General features: G+C 50.5%; 1 protein-coding gene and 1 long non-coding RNA gene across 2 annotated transcripts; one reads left to right on the plus strand and one right to left on the minus strand.

The window, feature by feature from the left end:
• Nucleotides 1-15: 15 nt before the first annotated feature.
• LOC144455390 (uncharacterized) lies at nt 16-5617 on the minus strand. Its single transcript, XR_013484123.1, has 5 exons — nt 5348-5617; nt 4237-4387; nt 2111-2162; nt 1819-1903; nt 16-146 (listed from the first exon to the last, which is right to left on the minus strand). It is a non-coding gene; the product is annotated as an uncharacterized LOC144455390 (long non-coding RNA).
• Nucleotides 5618-8456: 2839 nt separating this feature from the next.
• LOC110204355 (uncharacterized) lies at nt 8457-15755 on the plus strand. The gene is made up of 4 exons (XM_078148666.1): nt 8457-8534; nt 12366-12423; nt 14112-14225; nt 14870-15755. The coding sequence occupies exon 4, from the start codon at nt 15033-15035 to the stop codon at nt 15753-15755; it is 723 nt and encodes a 240-aa protein (XP_078004792.1). The 5' UTR covers nt 8457-8534; nt 12366-12423; nt 14112-14225; nt 14870-15032.
• The last annotated feature ends 673 nt before the right edge of the window (nt 15756-16428 follow it).

A 16428-nucleotide genomic window follows, 5' to 3' on the forward strand; every position in this document is an offset into this window, starting at 1 on the left:
GGCCCAAGCGGGATAGGCTTTCGGGGCTGGTTCTCATCATCTGTGGAGTCATCACTATGAAGATCCATGCCATAGTTATCATAGCTGTTCTTGGGGCCTCCTGCGGGGTCCTGTGGGGTCATTTCATAAGAGTTGCAAACTAGATTCTGAAGAAGGAAGGAGACTTTTTTATCTCTTCTTGGCATACTGGAGGGTACCTTGGGCTGCCAGAGCTGGAAGGACCTTCTGAAATGATCCGGTCCAAACCCTTCCCCCACCACCCAGACTGATGAGGAAGACTGAGTCCACAGTGGCCACAGGCCAGGACTAAGACTCAGGATATGTGTCCACCTCTCTGAGGCTCAGTTGCTTAACCTGTTAAGTATGGATAATTCACACTCTGCCCCTAGCACAAGGTTGCTGGGAGTCTCAGAGGAGAGAATGTCTATAGAGACGATGACGTCAACAGAAGTCACGGTTTGTGAGGAGTCTGTCTCGTGCCCAGCAGAGCCCGAAGGCACATTTTCTGGGAATGTGTGGACCTCTCCTCTATAAGCTGGCCCTCACGGGCTAGTGGGGCATTGTCATCTCTTGCTGGACCAAGTACCGATCGCTGAGGATAAAGGGGAAAGAAGATGGAGACAGCCTCCTCTTGATGCGAGTAGCCCTCTATCATTAGCTAAACCTTTGACGACACTTCTGAGAGGCAGGGAGCTTTTGGCCTTGACCTTCCGCTGACTGAAAAAGCTAAACTCAGTAAATGGTACAGAAACTGGAGTCTGGTCCTGGCCACTGCTTGCAGACAGAGCTGAGGCATGGCCTAGGCTGAAGTGACCAAGCAGGGCTTGGTCCATCTGGTGGGCTGGTCCAGAAGGGAGACTCTGAGGTCACAGAATAGTGGGAGGTTCAGAGTTTTAGAGCTAGAGGGACCTCAGGGGTCATTAAGTCCATCTCCTACCCCATTTTGCAGAAGAGAACCTTGGGGCCCAGAGAAGCTATGAGATCACACAGCTAATGCTCCATGCTGATAGCTGAAGACCAATCCAGTGTTCTCTCACTGTTTTGTCATTAGCCCCCACTGGTCTCAAACATAGCCTTGGGCTATAGCCATCACATGGCATTCACCACGCTAGCCCCCAAACAATCCAACTTTGTAAGGGGGTAGCGTGGCTAGACGGTAGCTCATGTGAAAAGGACCCAGGGCTTTTAGGGGACTGGAACCTCAGTGTGGGTCAGCCAAATGACCATGGCACTCCAGAAAGCCAGGAAGAGAGAGAGCTGCTAATGCCCCAAGACAGGCAGGTGGGCGGGGCTTCCGAAACGAAGGAGGAAACACTGGTGCCCTCTGGTCTCTGCCCCCCTCCTAGGCTCAGGCTACAACCAGAAGCTGGACAGTCCCAGAAAAGGGCAATCCAATGCCAGAGGACTTGGGACCACTGAGCCAGGAGGAGAGAAGGCTAAGGGGCAACACACTGGGTCTGTCTCTTCCTGTCCATGCAGGGTGGCAGAAGCAATGGCAATGGGGAGAAGCCACAAAGAGGTCACTCTGGGCACCTCCTGACATTCAGAGCTGTCCAAAAACACAACAGGCTGCCTTAGCAAGTAATGGGCTTCCCGACCCTGGGAGGTTGAATGACCATTTGCCCCAGCACTGGAAAAGGAGCCAGGGTGGGCTTGGCTAGTGGCCTAAGAGCCTCCTGGAGCCTGCCTTTCTACAGCTCTGGGCAGGTCACACCTCCTAGCACCTGTATGGCCCTGCCAGGTGAGAAGGGGGGGCAGGGAGCCACAGGTGGGCCTCACCTGCACATCCACCTTTACATTCCAGCATGTGTTACTGACCCAGGCAGCAGCTGCTGCATCCTTTGGCCTTCTCCTGCTCCTCCTGCAGCTTCTTTGGCTCTTGCTGTTGATGGTGACACTCCTCCTGGGGCCAATGCAGCACACGAGTGAGTCCTGGAAACCCACCTAAGGCGCTGCCCCCACCCTGTGCCCAGTTCCCAGAAAAAGCCCAAGAGACCAGGGCAGCAGCCTCAGAATGGGCCATGGAGAGAAGGGGACGGCTGTAGCACGCCCAAGGACCCGTCTGTGCACAGATGAGGAGACTAAGGGCCATCCCCACCCAGTGCCTCACCTTCTTCCTCTTCTCCAGTTCCCACAGTAATCTCTTCTTCTCTTGCAGCTCCCTGAAAACCAAACACCCAACCTCATTAGTCACCAGCAGGAAGGGGGCCAGAGGGCTGACCCTCACCCAAATCCTACCCTGCCACTATCCCCAGGGCTTAACACATCACTCTATAGCTGCTGGTGGCAACTGGACAGAGGATTTGCAAAAAGGAGAAACATCAAAGGAAGCCAGTAGAATGTAAGCTTCCAGAGGGCAAGACGTGGTTTGTTTCTGTCTTTGTAGCCCCAGTACCTAGAAACAGTGTCATGTACATAGTAGGCACTTAATAAATGCTCAGTGAAATGTATTTTCTGTTGTATCTATTCCAAGAACGTTCTCAAACATTCTTCTGGCAGAGGAAAGGTGGAAGGTAGGTGTCTGAGCCCTTGTGTTTCTCTCCAGTACCACAGTGCCATCAGTTATCCCAAGCTGGGACATCTGGTGAAGGAGCTGGGAACTGGCACTGCCTCCCACCAGAGCGCTCCTACCTCTTTAAGGCCTCTGAACAGGCCCCTGGGCTCAGGCACTTGGAAGACCCTACAGAGATGGTGCAGAGACCAAATGAGACCCTGACGTAAGTGCTTTGAAACTAAACGAAATGATTAATGTAAGAGATGCATAAGTATATGGATGGAATTTCTTATCTGGACCAGCAATTTCGTCAGAGCAGGGAACCTGGTGTGGAAACTGCCCCACCCAGTGTAGATGGGGCCACACGGCATGAATGAAAGGGCTCTCAGCCACACTACAGAGAGGCCACATCTACAAGGGGAGAGGCTGGAACCACACTGACATGGTGGAAGTATCTCTACCAAAGAAGGAGCAAGCTGATGGGGGAAGGGCCAATCAAATTGTGATCTATGCATGGAATAGAATATTATCATGCAGCCAGAAATAACCAGTGAGACATTCAGGAAGACCCGGGAAGACTCCTTTGACCTGGTACCGACAGAAGGAGACCCAGGAGAAGACCAGGCCTGATGACAGAAAGCGTCAGCTGAAAAGTGGAAGGAAAGGACAATGTGGACTGAAGAGTCACATGATCCCTTGTTCCCAGGACTCGTGCCCTTGGCTGTAGGGAGGTGGAGGGCACAGTGTTGCAGCTTATCTTTCCTTTACACAAGGAAGAATTCAGTGGGAGGAGGAAAGGGAGCATGTCTCTCAAAGACATTACTAAAACTTATTTTTAAAATACATAAATAAAAATAAACACTTCCTTGGGCTTGAATCCTTCTGCCAACAATTACTATTTGTGTTATAAGCAAGTCTCTTAACTCCTCTAAGCCTCAGTTTTCTTATCTGCAAGATGAGGATAATACCTGCAAATGCAGGCCTCTTAAAAGCATTGTGAGACTTTAAAACAGTGAAGGAGATGGGCCTAGCTGCCTACACTGGAAAACAGAGTAGATGAAGAATACATCCTGCCCCCATTATCCCACACAGTTGGTCACCCCAATGGGTATATACATGGATAAAGGGAAAAGGCCTTGACTTAGTAACTGATCTGCTCTAGGCTGAGTGTGAGGGATCAAGATGCTCACTTGAGTCCTAGATAAGATGAGCTGGGCCCAGAACAGTGCAGGAAAAATGGAGCAGAACAGGGTCTGTCTGGAGAATCGTGTGGATCCTCCCTGACCCCAACTGCTCCCTGACCTGAAAACCCATCGTCTCCACAGACCTACGCTACCAGCAACACCACCACAACCTCGGGCTCCCCGAGGCCGTGGGCGAGTCTCATGACAGTGTCCAATTATCACCCCACTTTTCAGGAAAAGAAACCGAGTCTTGGAGTGGGGAAGGGATGGGCTTAAGGCCACACTGAGAGTAAATGATAGAGCCAAGACGTGAGCCTAGATCTCACCTGCACTCTGGAACATCGCCCACTTGCCCTGCTGCCCAAGCACAGCTTGGCAAAGCCCCTGGAGTCGGGCCGGGGGTCTGCTGGGATCTCATTCACACTCAGTCTCTCACAGTGACATATACACCCAATCCCTGTGACACACATTCACAATCTCACAGCCTCTCTCTCTCTCACACACACACACACATACACACACAGGCAGAGAAGGCATGACCAGTGGGCAGGCCCTCACCACTTTTCCTGCAGCTTCTCGGGCTCCCTCTCAAGGGCCAGCTGCTGCTTCTCCTGCTCCATGATTCTCCGGGCCTCAGCCACCTTCCACAGACGCTCCTCTTCTTCCTTCGCAGCTGTTCCTGGCACCTCCGCTTTTCCTCCTCCTGGAGCTGGGAAAGAGAGGGAGACCATTCAGGCAGGCCAGGTGAGGTTGGGGTGAAGCGGGCACAGCAGAGCAAAACCCTTGGCCCCTTCCAGCTCTAAATTAATGACTGTACAGGAGCCATCCTTGTTCAACCCAAATGTCCAAACTGCCCATGTGTTTGACTGCGGAACTAAGTTCTGGGCTAAAGAACAATTAGGCTTAGCCCACCAGAAAGAAACAGGCCAGTGAGGGAGAGCACTCATCCCAGAAAGAAGCCACCTCTTCCTGTCACTCAAGGAATCTCTCTCTTTTAGTGCCCCCCGCCCTGACCTTTTCTTTTTCATGATGCGTGGCTTGGGTCACCTCATCTGTTCCTTACCAAGAATTCTGGGAGGCAAATAGAATTTTACAAAAGAGGAAACTGAGGCAGGCAGCAGTTAAGTGACTTGCCTAGGGTTGCACAGCTACTAAGTCTTGAGGCTGGATCTGAATTTTGGTCCTCCTGACTCAAGGCCCAGCATACTGGCCCTACAGCTAGCTGCCCCACAAGGAAGGGGTGTGTCTCAGCCCTCATCCAGTGAGGCCTAAGGAACTGACGATGGGCAGCTCTGCTCCTGCCTCCTTGGGCCTCCATCTCTCCCCCCTGGGATGCCCCCATCCTGCTCCACTTCCCTGCTGAAGCCTCTTCCGCCTCCTCCAGCTTCTTAGCTTTCTCCCTGGCCTCCTCCTCAGCCAGTCGCTCCTCCTTTGACTGCCAGCCACCAACACTGAGCGACCAATCCGACCCCCTCGTTTTACAGGTGAGGAAACAGGGCGCAAAGGCCTGCCTCAGTTTCCCCGTCTGCAAAAGATCTCTTACAGCCCTCAGGTCGTCGTCCGGTGAGGCCAAGGGCCCGCCGGGGTAGACGCGCCTCCACGAGGCTGGCCCCCCTACGGGGAGAAGAGGAACCCCCCCGGAGAGGACGAGGACGCGCGGGGGCCTCACCTAGCTTGCTCCAACACGCCCAGCCTGCCTCGCCCCGCGTCTCGAGGTCCTCGACTCCGGGGAAGACGACGCCGCCGCTTCAGTAGACGAGGTCTGAGGCGGGAAGCCAGGATTTTGAAAACAGAAGGCGTGGCCGATAGCGGGAAAGGCAGACCGGGCCGCTTATTGGCCCTCCTGGGTGACAATCAACGCCGATCCGAGGCGAGGTCAACGCCTTGCTTTCCACTTTTGGTCCTGGAGGCACCCCGGAGGGGAGGGGCGGCGGCCAAATGCTCTGAGAGGCGGGGGAAGACCAAAAGTCCCGGCGTGCCTCGCGGTGGCACCGCCCCCTCCCCCCTCCCCTGTTCCTTAACACTTAGTTACCGGGCTTTTATTAACTTCTCCAGGCCTATGTTGTAGCTGTCCCGTAGACGTAAACTTCTTAATGATTAATCTCAGAACCTCCAGAATCTGTTAAGATGTCTTTACTTGTATCTAATTTTTAACTCTAGGTCTAGGCTGGTCAGGCCTGGACCCACATGGAAAGGAGTTTTACAGGTTTGTTGTTTTCCTGGCTGCAGTCTTTCGAAGTCTCTGGCTACCTGCATTTTATATCTTACAAGGTACAGACACAGAGACACACTGACAGACAAACTGACAGGACAAATACAATACAAACATAGTGTTCACTTAATGACACAGAGAGAGGGAATTAGAGGCTTGTTAGAAAACCCCCAACACTAATTAGCTATTAGTATTCCAAGGAAGGGGGTTGGGGAATTTGCAAGGATCCAAGACCTGAGAGTGTAACTGGACCTTTTGAGTCTTGCTCAAAGTGTCCCTGAGATTGCAGAATCAAAGGGGCAAGTCCCAATGAAGTTAAATTTGGGGATCTGAGTCCCCATCAGGACCATGCATAGAGTGCAGGAATGGAAAGCCAGGTCCTGCCCACAGTGTACCATTACTAACTGCTCAGGGAATCATTATGTTGAGGAATTCTCTCCACTGCTTGGGAGCTTTTAGCGTCCCATGACTGAGGGTCAAGGATAGGAGGCCAGCTAAGGAATTGGCTCTGGCTAACAGCACATTCAGCTTCCTGGGGGTAACCTTTCAGGCCGTCTTAGAGTATATAGGCAATCAGCAGCCTTCTGTGGTAATTTAGGGTGCATAAATAACGCATTTCCCAGGAGAGGGAGGGATGGATCAAGGGGGGGGGTCAGCCAAGGGAGAAAGGGGAGTACTTGGAATGAAACTGGCAGGATTTATTATCAGTAAGAAAACATTCCCTGCTTAAGACCAGGACACAAGGAGAATTGTAAAAGCAGGACACAATTGTAAAAGTAGTCCTTTTAGAGAACTGTAGGGTCTGTGATCCAAAGACAACAAGTTGGTGTTACAATAATAGATGAGACCATCTGTTTTACTATGTCCTTATATAAGGGTTGGGGACTTTCTAACATTATTAGGTTACCAAGTGGATGGGGGGTCGGTGCTGTGGGATTTCTTCATGGTTGTCCATCTAGTTCATCCAGATGTAGTGAAATGCATAAATCATTAGCATTTCTATATATTACCAAACAAAATCCAGCAGCAAGAAATAAAAAGTAATTCCATTGAAAATAACTGTAAATGATATAAAATATAAAATCTACTTGCCAAGACAAACCCATTTGAATATGAGTACAAACTGATTGTATATGAATACAATCACAAAACACATTTCACACAATAAAGTCAGATCTAAACAATTGGAAAAATATTGCTCATGGGTAGATGGAACCAATATAATAAAAATGGCAATGCTGCCTAAATTAATCTATTCAGTGCCAGACCAATCAACTACCAAACAATTATTTTATAGAGCTAAAAAGATATATAAAAAACAAATTCATGTGGAGAAACAGAAGGTCAAAAATACCAAGGGAATCAATGAAGGAAAAAAAAAACCATGAAGGAAGGTAGCCTAACCTTACCAGATCTCAAACTATCATAAAGCCATAATTATCAAAACAGTTGGGTAGTGGCTAAGAAAGAGAATATTGGATTAGGTACACAATACACAGTAGTAAAGGACCACAGTAATCTGGTGTTGCATAAACCCAAAGACTCAGACTACTGGGACCACAACTCCCTCTCTGACAAAAATTGCTGGGAAAACTCAAAAATAGTTTGGCAGAAACTAGGTAGAGACAAACATCCTGCAAATTGTCGTTTGTCCTTTTTTCTTGAAGAGGACCATGACATCAGGGAAGTGATGCCAGGACTTGCAAGTGAATGGGATTTAAGTGAGGGAGGGCTGTGCAAAGTGACCGCCCTCACTTTCTCCTCTGGAGTATCTGGGTCCAGTGGCCAGATATAGATCAGGATGTCTGGAGATGACCCCAGCTGCAGTGGGAGACCTTGGCCTTTTTCAGCTAAGGTCTTTCCCAGGTCTCAGTTTGACTGAGGCAATGCCCATTCAGTGCTTAAGGCTAGGTAAGTAGAAATAAGGAAAGGAATGGCCTGTTTTACCAGTCAGGAAAACAAACAAACCAACCAATCCTCTGGGAGGGGAAGACTCTCAGGGTTTCTGGCCACAATACAAACAGCTGCTGTCTACATTCACTATGAGCCAATCCGGGCCCACACAATGACTAGACAGGGCTTAGCCTGGGACCTCTCCGTGGCCAATCAATGAGAGGCAGCGTGACTTGGGTTTAAGACATGGTCCTTACAAAAGAAATCTAGCCTGTAAACCGCCAGATATCTTTTGAGGTTTCCGTGATCAAAAGAGAGAAACAGTGCCTGCCCTCAGGAAGTTTACGTCTAAGGGAGAGAGCTGCAACACAGACCTAGAGAAGTCAATCAAAGCCAGGTACCTAAGTGTTAATGAACGGGGGGGGGGGCGGTGCCACCGCAAGGCACGCCGGACTTTTGGTCTTTCCCCGCCCCTCAGAGCATTTGGCTGCCGCCCCTCCCCTCAGGGGTGTCTCTAGGTCCAAAAGCGGAAGCAAAGGCGTTGACATCGCCTCGGATCGGCGTTGATTGTCACCCAGGAGAGCCAATAGGAGGCCCGGTCTGCCTTTCCCGCTATCGGCCACGCCTTCTGCTTTGAAAATCCTTGCTTCGTGCCTCAGGCCCCGTCTACTGAGCGGCGGCGTGGTCTTCAACAGAGTCGAGGGCCTCGCTACACGGGGCGAGGCGGGCCGGGCCAAGTGGAGCAGGCTAGGTGAGGCCGCCTCCTCCTCCTCTCTGGGGGCGGCTCCCCGTCTCCCCGCAGGGGGGCCGGCCTCGCGGAAGCGCGTCTACCCCGGCGGCCCTCGGCCTCACCCGATGACCGCGTGAGGGCCGTAAGAGACTATTTGCAGACCGGGACACTGAGGCAGGCCTTTGCGCCCTCTGTTTCCTCACCTGTAAAACAAGGGGGTCGGATTGGTTGCCCAGTGTAGGATCGAGGCCCGACTCTTCCCTCAGCCCACGCTGGGAGCGAGGGAGCGAGCCAGGCTGCTCCCGTTTTATGGATGGGGAGCAGAGGGGGTGGTGTTGGGGCCGCAGGCTCTGGCTCGCCGTTTCTGGTCACGAGCCCCAAGAAGGAGCCCCTTTCTTCAGCTGCGTGGCAGCTTTCTAGCTCCTTAGGCAATGCGTGTCGGTTGAAAGACTTGAACTCTTCCTCTCAGTCTTCCCTTCCTGCCTCAGACAAGCCTTGATCGCTGGGCAAGTCACTAGTGACAGGCAGGCTTGAGTGGAGCAGGGGCCGGGTGCCCACAGGGCTGCTGGGATACCTTCCCAGCCCCGGGTCTCAGGAGCAGGGCCTCTCATCCGTTTCCATGTGCACTGATCTCTCGGGCAGTCTGGGGAAGCCTGCGAACCTCTTTTCTCAGCGTGGTGATTGACACGCAGAAAGCCAACTGCACAGGCATAGGAGAGGACCGATTCCATAGACATGTAAAAATCAAAGAGTAGAAAATCACAAAGTCACAGACCTCCCAGAAATCTGGCCCTGCAAGAATCCCTTTCCTGCACAAAATGTTACGTATTGTTGTTATTACTGCCACTTTAGGCTGTAGGACGTGTGCTTGCATTGACTTAGAACTGCGTAGTAGTCCTGGTTTCACAGATTTAAGACTGGAAGGGACCCCAAAGGCCAAGTTCAGTGCCCTTCTTTTGCCCATGAGGACACCTGAGGCACGGAGAAGTTGGCCCAGGGTCGCACAGCTAGTGAGGGAGGTGACATTTGAATCCAGGGCTTCCTGACCCCGAGTCCAAAGACCCCCTCCTCCCACCGTGCCACACAGGATGGACGGAAAGCACGAGTTCCAAACAAGGACATCACCTACCTGTCTCCTGGAAATTGCTCTCTATTTCTTTGTTCACTCTGTATTTGCTTCTAAACAGAGACACCCTGGGTTAAGCACTTTCAAGGACCTCAAAGGTTTTCTAGACCAACCTGCCCTTCCTCTAATCTCAGGTTCAGTGATTGGCCCATGTTCACACAGCATGTGTTGGAGCTGGAATTCTAACCCAGATCCTTTGATTCTCTGTGCCACATCTGCAAAGCAGTGCTCATCTGCAGCCACCTTACTCTAGATGAGTTCAGATGCTTCTTGTTTCTTGTTAAGGGTCTGCTTGATTGCTGCTTCCTCCCTCTCCTTTACTTAACCCTGCTGGCAAGGCTTGGTCGTAACCCTCAGTCTGTCTTTGAGTGCCATCAGACGCCTGGTTAGTGGGTGACGTTATTTGGGGGGCAAGGAGCTCATAACTGTTAGGGGTTTTGGCCTGAGGCCAAATGTGTTACAGAATATACTGTGTGGAGGAGAGGGGCGTTGGAGTGGTGGGGAACCTTGACTGAACGGAGAAAACCACTGTGGCCTCAATTCCTGCATCCCATCTCTTCCAGTTAGGGGGGCTCTGCATGGGAAGGTGGCAAGTTTAGGGTCAGAGAGAGAGTTTTAGAATATTTGCCAGCTGCTGTTGTACCTGGGTAAAGTGTTCCAAACCCATCCCTCATCAGGCTCTGTACTGGGAGGGAGAGCAGTGGTTGGGGACCTGGCATCACCTCTGCCCCTGAGGGAGTGCAAGCTGGCTGACAGTGGTTCAGAAGCAAGACCACAACTTATTTTATGATCTTAAGCCAAGGTTTCCTTAGCATGGGGTCATTTTGATTGGGGCGGGGCAGGGGTGTAGGGAGTGGGAGAGAAGCCTCAGAAAGTGGATGAAACTTCTTAGATAAGCAAAGTCTTTCCTTGTGGAGGGAGGGTGTTCTTGTAACCGCTAATTTTTTTCTAACCACTAATTAAAGAGGAAATCTTTGTTTTATTGTTTTTTTTGCACCAGTCACACAACACCACCCCACATATCCCAAACCCCCAACTGTGAGCTGTATTATGCAAAAAAAAAAAAGAAGAAGAAGAAGAAGAAGCAAACCAAACTGACACATTCCCCACTTGATGGGCCCCTCAACTTCTAATTCTTTACCCCCAGAAAAGAGCTGTTATAAATGTTTTTGTACTTATAGGTGCTTTTCTTTTTTGTTTTTTCTCTCTCTTAGGATACAGGCCTAGTGGTTATATTGCTAGGTCAAAGGGTACACATGACTTTATAGCCCTTTGGGCATAGTTCCAAATTGCTCTACAGAAGGGTTAAATCAGTTCACAACTCTACCAACAGTACATTAATGTCTCATTTTTCCCACATCCCCTCCAAATCTGTCATTTACCTTACCTGTCCTTTTAGCCAATCTAATAAGTATGAGGTAGTACCTCAGAATTGTGTTCATTTGCATTTCTCCAATCAGTAGTGAGTTAGAGTATTTTTTCATATGGCTATAGATAGCTTTAATTACTTCATCTGAAAACTGATCATATCTTTTGATCATTTATCAGTTGGAGAATGGCTCTTATTTTTATAAATTTGACTCAGTTCTCCATATGCTTGAGAAATGAGGCCTTTATCAGAGAAACTTCAAATTTTCTTTTCATAGTTACTGTTGCTAACTGTATTTCCTTCCCTCCATTTATTCTATTCTCTCTCTCCCTTCACCCTGTCCCTCTTCAAAAGTATTTCGCTTCTGAGCAACCTCTCCCCCAATCTACCCTCCCTTCTACCACCACCCCTTTCTCTTATTCCCTTCCTCTGCTTTCTTGTAGGGTAAGATAGATTTCTGTGCCCAATGTGTATGTTATTCCCTCTTTGAGCCAATTCCGATGAGAGTAAAGTTCACTCACTCCCCTTCCCTTCCTCTCCACTGTATTTTTACGTTATTTTTAGTTTATTTTTTAGGCAGTTGGGGTTAAGTGACTTGCCCAGGGTCACACAACTAGTAAGTTTTGGTCTAAGGCTGAATTTGAACTGAGGTCCTCCTGACTTCAGGGCCGGTACTCTATCTACTGTGCCACCTAGCTGCCTTCCCTCTCCACTGTAAAAGCTTTTTCTTGCCTCTTTTCTGTGAGATAATTTCCCCCCATTTTCTCTCTCCCTTTCTCTTTCTCTCAGTACATTCCTCTCGCCCCTTTATTTTTTTAGATATCCCTTCATTTTCTACTCACACCTGTTCCCTCTCTCTATATGTACTCCTTCTAACTACCCTAATATGAGAAAGATTTTATGAGTTAAAAATATCATCTTCCCATGTAGGAATAGAAACAATTTAACCTTATTAAGTCCCTTATGATTTCCCTTTCCTGTTTACCTTTTTATGCTTCTCTTGAGTCTTATATTCAAAAGTCAAATTTTCTATTCAGCTTTGGTCTTTTCATCAAGAATGTTTGAAATTTCTCTATCATATTGAATGTCCATTTTTTAACTTGAAGGTTTATACTCAGTTTTTCTGGGTAGATGATTCTTGGTTTTAATCCCAGCTTCTTTGACCTCCAGTATATCATATTCCAAGCCCTGCAGTCCCTTAATGTAGAAGCTGCTAAATGTTGTGTTATCCTGATTGTGTTTCCACAGTGCTTGAATTGTTTCTTTCTGGCTGCTTGTAATATTTTCTCCTTCACCTGGGAACTCTGGAATTTGGCTCCAATATTCTTAGGAGTTTTCCTTTGTGGATCTCTTTCAGGAGGAGTTTGGTGGCTTCTTTCCATTTCTAAGGAGGAGGCCCTAAAGGTGTTGTCCAGGTAAATCCAGGGCTGAAGGGCCCATGTGGGTGCAGCAGGAAGGGGCTATTAGCCCAGGGCACAGGACACCAGGCAAACCCTGACTTTGAACTAAAGGGTCATTGGCAGAAATACACATTTAAAAAGGGGAGAGCCTTATGGGAAACCTTACTCCTGTAGCAAGGCAGAGCCAGAGGAACTGAGAAAGAGGAACATGTTTGTCTGTGGCCCATTCCACACCTGCCAATGTTCTGCCAGTTTGGGGTGTTTTCCTTCCTTTCTCCTCCTCTCTTCTTTTCTTCCCTTCCTTCCCTCCTTCCTTCCCCGCTCTCTCCCTCCCTCTGTGCCAGGCACTGTACAAAGCCCAGAGAACAAGACATTCTCTTCTCTGTGAAGTGGATCTTGTTTCTAAAGGGATCTGACCAGGCCTGAGCACCTCCCTCCCCTCATTCTGGACATGCCCTTCATGTACTCCATCAGTGTCAGAAACTGGCTTCCCCAGGGCATTCCTCCTCCATTTCCCCTCCATGTGCCCTGGTGATCTTTTAATGCTTCTCCTGACACTCAGATTCCATAATTCCTTGCTGCCCTCCCTCTCTCCAAGCCCCCATTCCCTTTTCCTCTTCTCATTCTCTAGCTTCTCCCTACCTCCCATCCTTGGGTTCTGCCCTCTTTGTCCTTGAGTGCCAGGTGAGGAGGAGTGATCTCTAGAGCTGTAAGGATGGAAGCTGAGCAGGGCCCCTCTAGTCTAATCCCCTCGTTGTGCAGTTGGGAATCCTGAGGTCCAAAGACTTGCCCAAGGTCACTCAAGTCATAAACATCAGAGGTGAAATTTGAACCCAGGGCCTCTGTCTTCCCTAGACCATGCAGCCTCCCTCAATGTAGGCCGTGGGGATCCCTGACCTACTGCCAAGGCTGGCATGGAAGGGGAGGAGGCTGCCAGATTGGGGCCTTGCTCTCCCACGGGGATGAGGGTTCTACCAGATATGGCATCTTATATGAGGCATCTTAGGGTGAACTAAGTACCGTTCAGGTTAAAGGGACCTTTGTGGCCTGGTCTGGGCACAGCATGGAACCAGCTGTGTCCAAAGCTCAATTATCTGGAGCTTCAAGGTTAGCAGAATGCTTTACAAACGTTAGCTCCTTTGATCCTTAGAACAGCCCTGGGAGTAGGAGCTGTTATCATCCCCATTTTACAGGGTCACACAGCTGCTAAGTGGCTAAGGTGAGATTCTAACTCAGGGCTTCTTGACTCCGAGTCCAGCACCCTGTGCCACTTAGTTGTCCTCTGTGTGACTGCATCTGTGAGGAAATGTGTCCCAAGTCCCAGACAGACTTTGAGGCTCCAACCTGTTGGGGGCCTGAATAGAGCCCTGGGCTCCCAGACAAAAGAGCTTGAGCAAATCAAATGGCCTCCCTGGACCTCACTTTCTTATCTTTAAGGTGAAGGATTTGGCCTAGACGGATCCCCTGGATTGGGTCCAGGTCTAACCTTCTCAAATGCTGTAAAGACAAGGTTAGCCTTTTCAGAACCCCTGGTGAGTAGGTGAGGCTGGCCCATAGGGATAGCACAGGAGGAGAAGGAGATTTGTCCTCCTTTCTGACGAGCAGGAAGGCCCAGGGGCTCTTCCAGGCCAAAGGGGCCATTGATGGGGAGGTGAGCAGTTTAGATGTTCTGTGACTCTTCTTTTCTCCTCTTTGCCCCTCAGTGACTTCAGTGTGGAGCCTGAGCTGATGCCCAAAACGCCATCTCAGAGGGACCGCCGGAGAAAGAAATAGTTTTCCTCCATGCAGGATAAGAACAAGCCCCCAACCAGGAAAAGGTAGGTGGCTGCTGGGCCCCAGGGCCAAGTGGGCAGGGCAGGACAGCAGAGGCAGGCCTGGGTTTGGTGTCAGTGTCTGGCTCTGCCCCTCCTCAACTGTGACATCTACATAGGCCTTTGTAAATAGAAGGCCTCCAAGGTCTTGTCCATTAAAATGGTGGTCCTGTGACAAGGGTAGAGCGCTTACCACCGTGCTCAGTGCTTTGGGAAATATGGAATGAAGTACAAGACGTCGAGGGGAGAGGAGACCCAGAGAAGAAGCAAGGGCAGGGCAGGGGATGATCTTGGTGCTGGTGTGTGGTCCCTCAAGAGGGCCTAGGACCATGGATTTGGAGCTGAAATGGACCTTGGGGGTCCTTGAGTCCAAGATCTTCATTTTTATAGATGAGGAAACTGAATTAAATAGGTAACGTGACTTGCCTAGGGTCACCCAGCTGGGAAGTGTCTGTGGCTGGATTTGAACTCAGGCCCTCCTGACTCCAGGCTCAGTGCTCTGTCCACTGTAAGTTCCTTGAGGGCAGGCATTGTGTTTTTGCCTTTCTTTGTATCCGTAGCACCTTAGCACAGTGCATGGCACATGATAGGGACTTCCCAAATGGTGTTAGATTGGCGGTGCCTAGGGCCCTGCTTTCCGTCTCATGCAGGTTGTCCCACTGTGAGAGACTAAGGAGTCGTTGACACAACCACCAGCTACTTCAGAGCAAAGATAAGCCAGAGAAGCTGGTTCTGGTGGCAGCTGACAATAGCTCCGTCCCTCGTCGGACTCTAACCCAAGCAGCAGCAGCCTCCTCGCCCCCTGAATCGCCCATGGTGCTCCCCATAAAGCCTATCAACCTGGCAGCAGTGAATGGGTTTGTGCCTGTTATAGAGATCAGCGTCAGCAAGCAGCAGAGTGCTGAGAATTACCTGGTGACAAATAAGACCAAGACAGCTGTCGTCAGCTTGGGCTGCAAAGATGAATTGATGTCCAAACAGCAGGCAGAAAGCCTCCCTGAGCCAGCGCCTGGGACCTTCTTGGTGGTGCCCACTGAGGTGCCTGAGGTGCAAGCTGCGGGGTCTGTGGCCAAACTCCAAATAGCCCAGCCAGTGGCTGTGATGACCAAGCCGGGCAGGGCACCCTCCTCACCAGGAACACAGACCCAGCCAGAGATTGAGCTCCTCTTGGACTTGCTGGAAAGCCCTCAGACCGTGATAGGCCCCTGCTGTGACTGGTGCTCGGTGCGTAGGAGCCTGGTGCGCAAATTCTCACAAGCCCACAGGGCCTTCTTGATTCGTAAGGACTCCGTGGTCCCGAAGAAGATCAGCTCTGCTCGACGGTCCTCCAGGAAGCTGGCCCTGGAACCAGCAGTCACAGGCTACATCACCTGTAAGTTGTTTGGCATTTCCTGGGCGCTGAAGCTCAAGCCCTTTGTCCCTCGCAGTCTGTCTGCCTTCTGCCTCGTTTTAGCAGAGATGAGGGTGCCCCAAGCACTCAGGTTCCTAGAATGTCTGCACGGGAAGGGGATTCCAGGATTGAAGAAGAGTTCCTAGAAGAGGAAAGTGGGAAGGAAGGGAGCCCCTCACCCATCCCTAGACTTGGAGGAGTGTCTGAGCCCCCTCCGTACTGTGACAGATGATAGAAGTCACTCTGGGAGGGCCAGAGCAGGGATTGGAGCCTCCTCTGGCTCCTGGTCTCTGTCCTCCATGTGGCCTGGGAAGGCTGGCCTAGCAGAGAATGGGGTTGGTACAGTCTCCCAAGGTGGAAAGGCTGTGGATGATTCCTTGTGCCCAAGAATCTGCCTGATTAAATAACAAGGGATTTGTCATTGGCCCTGCAGGGTCCTGGATGGAGCCCTAAACTGGGAGGCCTTAGCACCTGGGTCATCTCTGGGCAGAGTCACCTTTCTTGACTCAGTTTGCCCATCTGTGAAATGAGAATAATAGCAGTGCCTGCCTGATAGAGTTGTGAGGATCAGGGCATTGACAGGCTTCTTAGCTCCCCTGGTAGTGAAAGGGAGGGCTGAGAGCAGAGGACTTGTGGATCCTCCATAGAGCACCCTCCCCGCCTGCTGGAGAGTGTCCTCTCCACTCCCTTCAGCATCCTCTGAGAACCTATTGTGCTCAGGCTGCCTGCCTAGGGGGTCCCTCTCCTTGATTTCGGAGAGAACGAGTAGATAACCCTATGGGGTGGGAGGCAGTTTAGGTGACACAGATTGGGGCTGAG

This window comes from Phascolarctos cinereus, unplaced genomic scaffold (assembly GCF_003287225.1).
Source record: "Phascolarctos cinereus isolate Bilbo 61053 unplaced genomic scaffold, phaCin_HiC Scaffold_297;HRSCAF=896, whole genome shotgun sequence".
NCBI lineage: Eukaryota > Metazoa > Chordata > Mammalia > Diprotodontia > Phascolarctidae > Phascolarctos > Phascolarctos cinereus.

Bases quoted from the DNA above. Each gene is read 5' to 3' on its own strand.
- LOC110204355 (XM_078148666.1), top strand. From the start codon at position 15,033: ATGGTGCTCCCCATAAAGCCTATCAACCTGGCAGCAGTGAATGGGTTT.